Genomic DNA, 12,601 nt, shown 5'->3' on the forward strand with positions numbered 1-12,601 from the left:
CTCAATACCAAAAAAGAAAAAATAATCCGGTTAAAAATGGGCAGGAGACATGAATAGTCATTTCTCCAAAGAAGACATCCAGATGGTCAACAGACACATGAAAAGATGCTCAACATCACTCATGATCAGGGAAATGCAAATCAAAAATACAATGAGCTATTAGCTCACACCTGTCAAAATGGCAAAAACAACACAAGAAACAAGTGTTGGCGAGAATGTATACTCTTGGTGAGAATGCAACAGATGCAGCCACTGCGGAAAACAGTATGGAGGTTCCTCAAAAATTAAATTAGAACTACCTGTAATTGCATTAATGGGTATTTACCCAAAGAATATGAAAACACTAATTTGAAAAGATATAGGCACCCCTATATTTATTGCAGAATTATTTACAATAGCCAAATTATGGAAGCAGCCCAAGTGTCCATGGATAAATGAATGGATAAAGAAGATATGGTAAATACATATATACATGTGTGTATACACACACACACACACACACACACAGTGGAATATTATTCAGCTTTAGAAAAGAATGTAATCTTGTCTATTGCATCAACATGGATGAATCTAGAGAGTATAATGTTAAGCAAAATAAGTCAATTAGAGAAAGACACATACCATGATTTTATTCATATGTGGAATTTAAGAAAGAAATCAAAGAATGAAGGAAAGAAAAAGGGATAAACCAAAAAAACCAGACTCTTAAGTATGGAGAACTGATGGTTACCAGAGGGGAGGTGGATGGGGGATGGGTAAAATAGGTGAAGGGGATCACACTTATCTTGATGAGCACTGAGTAAGGTATAGAATTGTCAAATGATTATATTGTACACCTGAAACTAATAAAACACTGTATGTTAACTATAGTAGACTTAAAGAAAGATACACATGAACGAGGTCTTCTTTAATTATACATCTTTCCCTTTTTCACCGACCTTGTACTTATATTCCATTTCTCTTAACAGAACTTTATCATAATATATAATGTTTTTATATCTGAAATTTGTTTACTGGTTGTAGTGGTCACTCTATCATATGTCTCCAAAGAAATGTATGTCTACATATTAATATATAAATTAAAATTGGTATTTAAGTTGGTTTTGTTTACATATTCAAGTATTTATTTATTTATTTATTTGAGAGAGGGGGAGAGAGAGACAGAGATAGAGACAGAGATAGTGAGAGAGAGCACAAGCAGGGAGGAGAGGGAGAAGCAGGCTCCCCGCTGAGTAGGGAGCCCAACGTGGGGCTTGATCCCAGGACCCTGGGATTGCCCCTATATATTCAAGTATTAAGAGAAATTTCTTTTGGGGTGCCTGGGTTGCTCAGTCGGTTGAGCATCTGCCTTTGGCTCAGGTCATAATCCCAGGGTCCTGGGATCAAGCCCCATGTCAGGCTCCTTGCTCAGTGGTGAGCCTGCTTCTCCCTCTCCCTGCTGCTCCCCCTGCTTGTGCTGTCAAATAAATAAATAAAATATTAAAAAAAAAAAAGAATATAGGCTTTAGAATTGGGAAGACCAAGATTCAAATCCCAGATCTACCATTTATTTATAAATTCTGAACTTGTAGTAGTCACTTCACCTTTGAATTAGCCTCTTTAAGCAACCTCCTACAGAGAGCCTCTTTAGCCACATAAGCTATCTGCTGTGAGAAAAAATATGAGACAAGTGATGTAATGTGCCAAGCCCAGAGTCACTCAGTAGATATTTAAAAAACCAAACAGTCTTGTTTAAGGTCTTCTTTCTTCTCTTCCCTCCCCATCCAACCCCAAGCCTCACAGAAGACAGATAAGCTGTGCAACCCCATGGTATGCCTCTTCTGGAGGGACATAGTGAGGAGCAGGATCTAGGGGAGAATTAAAAAAGCGTCACTGGAGAACAAAGTTACCCTGGTAACTTGATGGATCATTCACTCACTTTGGGCCTCTATGAGAACTCAAAGGTGTGGGATGGACCAGATAAATCTTAAGGACCTCACAGAAATAACATCTTAAGTTCATAGGAGAAAATGTGGAGATTTCTTTCAGCCACATCCTTACTTTGTCCCAGTATTCCTACCTCCATTGGGTGTTTATTGTAATATTACACCTAGGAGACGTGATCTAGTTCCTAGAGCGGGCAGGTACAACAGAAGGGTAGGCAGTCTGAGGAGAAGCAAAGGCCCTCACAGCTGAACTGTCTGACTCAGGACCATTGTGGAATTCAGGAACCGGAGCTTAGAGCCTAGGCCTCCAGACTGGTAAATATCAAGTACTTGTAGGACATTTTCAATAGCAAATACATTTTTAAAAAAATGTAAAAGAAATCTAATGAAAGAGATTTAACCTGTATTTTCAGAAATTATAAACTATAAACTATTTTGAATTATTTTACCCTAAACTGAAATAATATATACTAATCTTGCTCAAAGTCTGCTGTATACATAGCTTCTCTATGCTTTTCTTTTTCCAATTTTTTTAATGTAGCAAATTATAGATAACATCAAATTTACCATCTCCATCATTTTTTTTTAAAGATTTTATTTATTTATTTTTGTGAGAGACAGAGAGAGAGAAAGAGAGAGAGCTTGCACTAGCCGGGGTGGGGGGGCGGGCAGAGGGAGAAGCTGACTGAGCAGGGAGCCTGATGCGGGACTAGATCCCAGGACCCTGGCATCATGACCTGAGCCAAAGGCAGATGCTTAACCCACTGAGCCACCCAGGCGCCCCCATCTCCATTATTTTTAAGTGTACAGTTCAGTGTATTCTATGCTTCTTTTAAAATGGACTTTTTTCTATATATATGCAAATAGTAATGAAATAAAAAAATAGTTTGCCCTCAAAGAAGGAAACAAAAACTTGACATATGCTAATAGAAATAGGTTGAATCCAAGACATTTTAAAATATTATCAATATTCATGATGAAATGTTACTATCAAATTTCTTTGCACAGAAACTATAAAACTCTGTGTTTCTCAAAAAAGGTGATACTTTTCCAAATGATTATTACACAGAATACATATCTAAAAATTGTAAGATTTAACTAAAGGCAAAGTGACTAAATTTTAAGAATAACATCTTAAATCATTCACTTACAAAAATTCACTTACATACAATACTGCTAACCAATACCTACAACAAAGCAGTATAATCAATAACCAGGGAATTGTGGGTCATCTGACCCCTCAAAAGTTCCCGGTGGAACTCCAGGAAATAAAATTAGAGATCCTTAAGTGACATGCCATTTGAAATAATTACATCATATTCAATTTTGTCATCTGCTAAAGCTTTTCACTATTTCTGCGGCTTAATTTTGAAAAGAAAAAGGTTTAGATGAGAAACAATGGGAAAATAAAATAATTTATCTCCAACAGGAAAATTTCTTTAGGAATATAGAAAAGTGAGAAAACTGTTATACTGTTTCTACGGAAATACTAATAAAAAACTAATTTCTCAAGTTCTAATACATTCCTTTAAAGAACAATGTTCCAGGGGCACCTGGGTGGCTCAGCGGTTAAGCGTCTGCCTTCGGCTCAGGTCACGATCCCAGGGTCCTGGGATCGAGCCCCGCATCGGGCCCCCTGCTCAGCCAGGAGCCTGCTTCTCCCTCTCCTGCTCCCCCTGCTTGTATTCCCTCTCTAGCTGTCTCTCTCTCTGTGAAAAAAAAAAAAAATTTTAAAAAAAAAAAAAAAAAAAAAAAAAAGAACAATGTTCCAAATACAAATGGTGTATAAGGGGAGAGGGGAGAAGGCTACTAGGGGAATTCTAGTATTTTCATATCAGAAAATATGAATCATCTCAAGCCACCTTTTTTGTTAAGATTATGAATACTAAGATTATGAATACTAATGTTGATTACACAGTTAAAAGCTGCCTTGATGATTATTTGGTTCCTTTTGTGTTATAAATTTATAATTTTCATCTTTTTTAAATAATAGATTTAAGTGACACAATATCATATCATTATTTCATTAAGACAAATATTTGCAATATTTTCTGTAATGCATCAGCAAACCAACAAAATCAGCAGTAAAAATGAAGGGTGATTAAATATATTAGTCATTGGTATAAAGTGAGAAAAGAGAAGATTACATGGAAAAATAGGGATTTATGCCTCTTGGATTGAGAGTAGCTAACTATATTTAAATAGAAGATACTAAGTGAAATAAGTCAAGCAGAGAAAGACGATTATCATATGGTTTCACTCGTATGTGGAACATAAGGAATAGCGCAGAGGACCACAGGGGAAGGGAGGGAAAACTGAATAGGAAGAAATCAGAGAGGGAGACAAACCATGACAGACTCTGGACCTGGGAACCAAACTGAGGGTTACAGAAGGAAGGGGTGTGTGGGGGGGTAACTGGGTGATGGGTATTAAGAAGGGCACATGTGGTGATGAACACTGGGTATTATACACAACCAATGAATCGCTGAACATTACATCAAAAACTAATGATGTACTATATGCTGGCTAATTGAACGTAATAATAAAAAAAAGAAAAAAAACAAAAAAACTTTTGGTTCTACATTTTGAAATAATATAATTTTCTGTTCCACTGTAATTATAGCTATAGTCAATAGCAGAAATCAAAATAAATAAATAGATAAATAATAAATAAATAGAAGATACAGTTTTTTTCTAGCAGCGGAGAAAAATATCCATCCATATAACTAACAGTTAAAAATGGCTGCTTTCAGTGCCATTAATATTCATTCAAAATTTTTATGCAATCACTTGTGAAGTAAATGGAGTATATGTCAAAGTAGTTATCTATCACATACCTACATTAATATTCCCAAGTATACAACTTGGGCCTAAACCAGAAATATGTTTGAACTCAGTAGATGAGTCACAGAAATTGGAACAGACCAATATTATATTTGGCTTTGATTAAAATTACAGGTACAAATGTTTTCACATCAATACTAAATATTCTGAATGCTTATGCAACATCAGTTTCAAATTCCCTTTTATAGAAAATGCTCATTAATTATAACCTCACATCACTGCGAAAGCTGCTCTGCCATTTAATGGCTAGGTGTTATTTCTAAGTAACGTGGCACATGATTACATTATTTCAAGTCATTATAAAGTGAGGTTGAGACACAAACTGAAGTCTCACCTTTGACCATTTAACATAGTTCAATTATCTCTGGCACCTAAGTAGATTTAGTACCCTTCCTGTCCTTGTTAGATAGCCCCCACTGTACCAATTAAAAAGGATCCTTCTGCTTATTACCATTGCCTCCTTAGACTGAAAATGTGTACATTTACTCCAGCCAAATCAGTCATGCTAGTTTTACTTGTGGGCAATCTCCTATTTCCATGCCTGCATTGGACCGGGTTACAGCTGTGGGCTTTTCAGCGCAATCCTATGGGAGCATTTAGTACTCTATTTAAAGATCATTGTAAATTTCCCATAAAATTAAGGTTCTGGCAAAATTTAATTAAATTTAAGATAATCTTGGGTCTGCCATGCCCATAAAGCACAACATTTAAGTTGCAAAAGGTAGGTTAGGTTTCTTGTTAAGATTGGGCTGCCAGTCAGGGTCACAATAGTCCAAAATGTCAATGCTTATGGCTTTTTTACTTATGTACCAGTACATATGTCTGTAACTTGTAAAAGTGATATGGCCTAAATACATTTTTCTTATTTTAGTGACACATTAATGCTTGCTCCCATATTCAGCTTTCTTTTGTCTGGAATCATGATATTGCTAGGTTATCCCAACCATGCTAACGACAGGAATTCTTTTCTGCCAATTTATGTAATTTCATTCTTTAAACTGGCATCAGAATAAATCTTGTAGGCAAACTTGTTATTTATAATACAGTTAGCTATTATTGTTTAATCTGTAAATGAAAGTTTAAATGAGAATAAAATACCAGAATATTACTCACGTATACCGAAATATACCAGAGTATAACGTCTAAAAAATAAAAGTGAATATGTCTCTAGGCATAGTAAGTTTTTAAAGCTATCATTTTTCAGTAAGCATCAGAGAAAAAAATCTAATGCAGAATTCAGAACAAGTAAATAAGCTATGACACTATCACATGATATTCTAAATAGTTTTCTTACAGATTAAGTAGAAAACCCATAAAGATATTAGAAATTTTACTTTCTGAATTAACAATAGCTGTTTCAAAAGTTTTAATCTCTAAAGGTCAAATTACATATTAAAGGTATTTGAAGTATTTCTTTGACTAAAATGGAGGTTACTGTGAAATAAAGCAGGCCAGGAGTCACCATCCCGTTCTCAATCACAATGTATACCTTTATTTATCTATTTATTTTTAAGTTTTTATTTATTTATTTTTTTAAAGATTTATATATTTATTTGAGAGAGAGAGCGCATGCACAGATGAATGTGGGGGGCAGAAGGGTAGAGGGAGAGGCAGAGAGAGAATCTCAAGCAGACTCCCTGCTGAGCATGCAGCCAGACCCCATGACCCTGAGATCATGACCTGAGCCAAAACCACGAGTCAGATGCTCAACCAGCTGAGCCACCAGGTGCCCCAAGTTTTCTCTACACCTAACCTGGGGGCTGGAACTCATGACCCCAAGATCAAGAGTTGCATGCTCTTCCAAATGAGTCAGCCAGTCGCCTCCCACATGTATGCCATTAAAGAGAAGAAACGAAAAGACAGTTTCCTGAATAATCCCAGCCCAAGGCAAACAAGCAGGACTTGCAGTGGAGCCTGATGCAGGTCTCCATCCCACTACTCATGAGATGATGACCTGAGCTGAAATCAGGAGTCGGACACTTAACCAACTGAGCCATCCAGGTGCCCCACGTTCTGTACTCCTGAACTAAATTTCTGCCTTATCAGACAAATAAAAAATTAACCAAGCTGAAGGCATCTCAGGAAAAGTATCTTGCTTTAAATGTTAGGAGGCCAGTTCTATTTAAGTCTAGAGGAATTTTATCTTTGAATTGCAAGATTCCAAATAGTTTTTTTTTTTTATTATGTTATGTTAATCACCATACATTACATCATTAGTTTTAGATGTATGTTCCATGATTCATTGTTTGCGTATAACACCCAGTGCTCCATTCAGTACGTGCCCTCTTTAATATCCATCACCAGGCTAACCCATCCCTCCACCCCCTCCCCTCTAGAACCCTCAGTTTGTTTCTCAGAGTCCATAGTCTCTCATGGTTCGTCTCCCCCTCCAATTTTCCCCCCTTCATTTTTCCCTTCCTGCTATCTTCTTTTTTTTTTTTTTTTTAACATATAACGTATTATTTGTTTCAGAGGTACAGGTTTGTGATTCATCACTCTTATACAATTCACAGTGCTCACCATAGCACATACCCTCCCCAATGTCTATCACCCAGCCACCCCATCCCTCCCACCCCCCACCACTCCAGCAACCCTCAGTTTCTTTCCTGAGATTAAGAATTCCTCATATCAGTGAGGTCATAGGATACATGTCTTTCTCTGAATGACTTATTTCGCTCAGCATAACACCCTCCAGTTCCAACCACGTCGTTGCAAATGGCAAGATTTCATTCCTTTTGATGGCTGCATAATATTCCATTGTATATATATACCACATCTTCTTTATCCATTCATCTGTCGATGGACATCTTGGCTCTTTCCATAGTTTGGCTATTGTGGACATTGCTGCTATAAACATCGGGGTGCACATACCCCTTCGGATCCCTACATTTGTATCTTTGGGGTAAATACCCAGTAGTGCAATTGCTGGATCGTATGGTAGCTCTGTTTTCAACTTTTTGAGGAACCGCCATACTGTTTTCCAGAGTGGCTGCACCAGCTTGCGTTCCCACCAACATCTGTCGTTTCCTGACTTGTTAATTTTAGCCATTCTGACTGGTGTGAGGTGGTATCTCATTGAGGTTTGATTTGGATTTCCCTGATGCCAAGCGATATAGTTTTTCGAAAGAGTGGCATGCATGGGTAGTAAGAGAATCCTAGCACACATATTGGTCAAGGATAAAGTACACACAGAAAAGTTTCCAGAGCCCAGAGAAGGAGTGTTTACATTCTCAGGCAATTATTGATTGCTCATTGAACAAATAAAAGGGAGAAGGAACAGGCTTATCAGTAAAAGTCTCAGAGCTACCATGACTAAGGTGGAGAATTCAATTAAGACTGCGGCTATCCTATTTAAATTAAATTTTTCCTAAAAAACATCTAAAGAACCAATATTCAAATGGGAACCTGTAAAGTTTATATCTCTAATTTCCAAAGGGATAAATGGATTAAGCTGGCTCTACCTAGAGAGCAGTTGCAGATCAAATCCCAAACTGTTTGAGAAAGCTTATATGTCAACCAAATGCCCTTTTAAAAATCTTTAAGAGCAAGGATTTCCAATGAGCTGGGTTTTCTCCTAATGGTTAAAGCAATCAGTTCACATAGACACACAGATCCTGTAGCAGCAATAAGTACAATTAATGACATGGTTATAATCATATTTACTCACCCTCCCAATAGTATCTGTGACTGGCTGGATTCATTTGTAATACCAAATACATCAGGAATTAAATCACCATTGAAGCTGAAAAGAAAACATTAAAAACATTAAGCAGCCATTTCGTAAAATTCTCATGTTCTAGCTTTAAAAGGAAAATAACCTTTGGGAGGTGTGGTCGACATCACAATGCTCACCAGTTTCTGCTGTAGTCAATAAAATGTTAGCAGAGTGTTAGACATGTGTTACTTCCAGGCAAAAGGGTTTATTATTTATTACTGGACCCTCCAGCCTGCTTTAAGCTTGGCAGTGGCAAGGAGAGGAACATGGGTTTCAGGTGGTCCAGCTCCACAGATAATGGGGCCTCTGACACCTGACTGAGTGATGGCACAGAGCTGAGCCTATCACTGACCCACAGTGGACAGGCAGCGTAAGCAAGAGATGAACTTTTGTTGTGAAATGTTAGGGTCGTCTTTAGTTTCTGCATAATCTCATCTATCCCTGAGTGGTAAGAAGACAGCACTTATTTCAGACCCAACTGATGTAGTTAGGTGGGTTTAGGAGAAATAACCCACAAAAGTAATCCCCAGCTGGTGTAAAAATTCATACTGGCCATTATATATTGCAACAACAATGAAAAAATACACAACTATGAAAGCAATCAAGCTGAGGGCCTTTAAGAAGATTAATCCATGAATTTATAGTTGAGACTTCTAAGGGCCACTGACGTATTGATACACGACTATTATTTTAATAACTGTATGAAAGGCAGCAGTGGAAATAAGAAAGTGGCTATACATCGCTTTAGCTCCCCCAATGATCTCTGTATCATTACCAAATGTCCTGACAGGAATTTGGATGACACTTATCCTAGTACATGAGTGTATTTTGAGAAATAAATGATAACACTAAAGAAGAGCTTTAAAAAAAGGTAAGATTCTCCTTAATACAGACATTTTTCTAAATCTCTGGAGAAAAGCCCATAGCATTCTTATCTGTCAATCAAGCACTAACAGTATTACCCTAAAACAGTTACCTTAATTCTTTTGAGTAATGACATGGCTACAATCAACATAGATCCATAATGGACACATTGAAAGCTACGGAAACAAAAACACAAATTTCTTCCTCTTTCCAAAATATTGAATTTCATTTTTCTCTTTCCTCCATCATGGCAAGTAAATGTCATATAGTCAAGAGTATAAGCCTCTATCAGTTTCAAAGGGAGAATGAATTTAGTGTCAATGCTACTTTGCAAAGTAGTCTCTTATATGAGAAATTTTATGTTTGTTAGTTTAAAATCTTTCAAAGGGAAGCAAGCACATACTTACTCCAAAATTAGTGGTTCATCTTGAAAAGTCCTATTGAGTATAGTCATATTGTTAGGATCTGTATAGAGAGAAAATATATAAATCAGCAGGTACTTTATATTATTTTCCATATCTACACTTGGGGTAAAATACCTTTATTCTTTTCAAGATTTATCTATAATTAATTCCAACTACTACTATTAACAAGACACTATAAATCTAACTTAAATGGACATCAAGTTTGTAAGGACAAAATACTGGGGTTCGTTCTATAGTTAAGAGCACCATTACAATAACTTTCTTTAGAGGCTTCAATCTAAAAATCTCTTAGGTGAGTCTTCTTTAAATACAATTTAGCACTAGAGCAGTTGACAACATGCACAAAAGTACTTGACTCTAAAATGTCCCTGCTTACATACATGAAATGCTTTTCACATGGTACTATTTCTTTAGATATTTACTGACTGAATGAATTTGAAGTACTGAGACTACTGCTTATGTTCTCAATGTTACAGAAAACACAACTGCAGCCCTTCCACCCTGCCTTGAAATCTGGTCCATGAACAGTTACCTGTTTGGGTATAATTAATTGGCTTTTCAGGTAAGTCTTGAAGGTTTTTGGGTGGATATGGTAGACTGACTCTCAACCTCCACTCCAACCTTTTTGTGTTTTCCTATAATGGGGAGACTAGAAACCCACAATAGCATTTCTCACCTATCCCTGCATCTGAGATTCTGAATAAAATGTAAGCCTTGCCAACCAGATACACTCTCAGATACACTCTGAGTTCTGGGAGGCAGGAGTTCTACTTCAGTGTCTGGTCACTAAAGTCTCAAGAGGCAGGGTGCAGGGCATCTCCCTGGCCGCTGAGGGTCACGGCAGACAGTGTCATTCTAGCAGCTGTGGTGCAACTGGCAGTGTTCTGACGGTAAAAAGCCATGCTTGATGGCTTTGGGGATTGTTCCTGAAAGTTCAACCTAGAGTCTGTTCTCCAGCTATCCCAATAATTATGTAGGCCATAAAACCCTTTAATAAATCTCTCTCTTCCTAAAGCTAGCAAGAGTGGAATCTGTTCTCTGGAACTGACCTCAGACTAGCCCTGGGTTGAAAAAGAAAAATCAGAAATATGACTTTTAAAAATGTTTTTACAGGCCATTACTGACTCTTAAGAAATTCATTACTGAACTGATTTCAGAACAATAATTTTGTTATATTTACCTAGGAATAACAGGCATAGTCTTCCTTTAATATCCAATGATAAATATTAAAAACTCTTAAAAAACAAATTCACCTAATGTTTGATTTTGTCCCCAGAAGATAACAGCTCCCAATTCACTGCTGGCATGATTTTTGGGAAGATATGTCAGAAGGACATCCATTTGTGAATCTCCATCATAATCCCCTGGGACTACACTTGTTATCAATGCACTGTGATTCCTAAAAGAAACACACATTTTAAGGTATCTAGTCAAGCTATAATAGAAAAGGACATCTCTATGTTTGTACTACACACAGATATTTTCAATGCAAAATTTAAAATCATAGAACTGATTCTCATTTCATTCTCTTCTTTAATTTCTTATCATCCTTCATGTATTTAGGCCTCTTTGATCTACAAAATAATTCAGGATGATTGTAGAGACAAAAATCTGAAATATTTCAAAAGAAAGAACAGTTTTATGTTCTTACACTAGCCAATATAGTCCTTTTACTTAGATCTTTTGTCAAGGACACCAAAGCATTTGGCTGGTTTATAAGAAATGGAGGCTCATAATCAATTGTTAAGGCAACAAGGGGTATCACTGCCATTTTATCAGTTAAAAGGTTAAATTTGTAAAATACTTAATTTTGGGTTTAATGCAGATGTGAAGATTAAGTAATCATTTTATTTCTGAAAAATATTCAAGATTCACAATGGTAAATAAGTTCTTTTTATCAAACTTGGCAATATGCTGTCAAAACATACATACTTAATTTTATATTTTATAATGAAATAATTCTGAAATTATTTATATTAACTTTGAAAACTTAAAACATGTCTTGTCTTAATGTTTGAATGACCCAACCAAAAAATAGGCCTTAAGTTCAATCTTTACTTAATTCCACTTAGAGCAAATAGCAAGACAGCAAGTTTTCCAATAGACTAGAGATAACTATTTTGTAAATGGCATCAAGAATCTAAAAATATATATAACAGGTTTTATTTAAGGTGAAAATGAGAAAAATACTGAAAAGTTAAGCAAGGTTAAGCGGACTGAAGAAAAACAGTAGTTTCATCATAATGCATCTACCTATTCTGTCCCATATATTTCATTAATGCTTAATAGCTATTAACTGATAATTAAAATTTTCATCACCTGAATTATCATTCCCATTGAACTGACTAGGAAACAGAGGTTTGAAGCAATTAAAAAGCTAAAGCCGAAAGCCAACAACTAAATAGCCAATTAGCTAATAGCTAAGTGGAATAGCTGAAATTCAAATTCTGTCAGCCTCTAAAACTGATCTTCATTATGATAAAATAGTTTTGGTAATACTAGTTTCCTCAAATAATTCCAACAATACTTTAACTTTTCCATGAAAATACCTGGTCTTTAAAAATGATATAGCAACCACCCATGCTACTATGTAACAAACTGTGGAGGTCTCTTCATGTGCATGTGCCTACAGATGCGTACCCAGGAACACATATTGAACTTATTTGGCAGGAATACCGGTCTATAACCTGATTAGGTTATATAGCCACAAATGCCCAGCTTCTTTATGGCTGTAAAAATAGGAAGTAGAAGGTTTAAAGATACGAGATTGACATATGTGTTTATCTTTTCTTCTTTCAAAGAACCCACTAAAATGATACAGAATGAAT

The 12,601-nt window shown here is 36.2% G+C and overlaps 1 protein-coding gene across 1 annotated transcript in view; it reads right to left on the reverse strand.

Moving 5' to 3' along the window:
- Positions 1 to 12,601, reverse strand: part of ITFG1 (integrin alpha FG-GAP repeat containing 1) — a 317,151-nt gene that overhangs the window by 298,739 nt on the left and 5,811 nt on the right. The window contains exons 3-5 of the mRNA XM_032424181.1: positions 11,027 to 11,172; positions 9,756 to 9,813; positions 8,437 to 8,511 (exon numbers count right to left, since the gene is read on the reverse strand). Of these exons, the coding sequence (XP_032280072.1) occupies positions 8,437 to 8,511; positions 9,756 to 9,813; positions 11,027 to 11,172 (279 nt within the window). The remainder of the gene's footprint in view (positions 1 to 8,436; positions 8,512 to 9,755; positions 9,814 to 11,026; positions 11,173 to 12,601) is intronic.

The sequence above is a fragment of the Phoca vitulina genome, unplaced genomic scaffold, assembly GCF_004348235.1.
Source record: "Phoca vitulina isolate PV1807 unplaced genomic scaffold, GSC_HSeal_1.0 scaffold30, whole genome shotgun sequence".
NCBI lineage: Eukaryota > Metazoa > Chordata > Mammalia > Carnivora > Phocidae > Phoca > Phoca vitulina.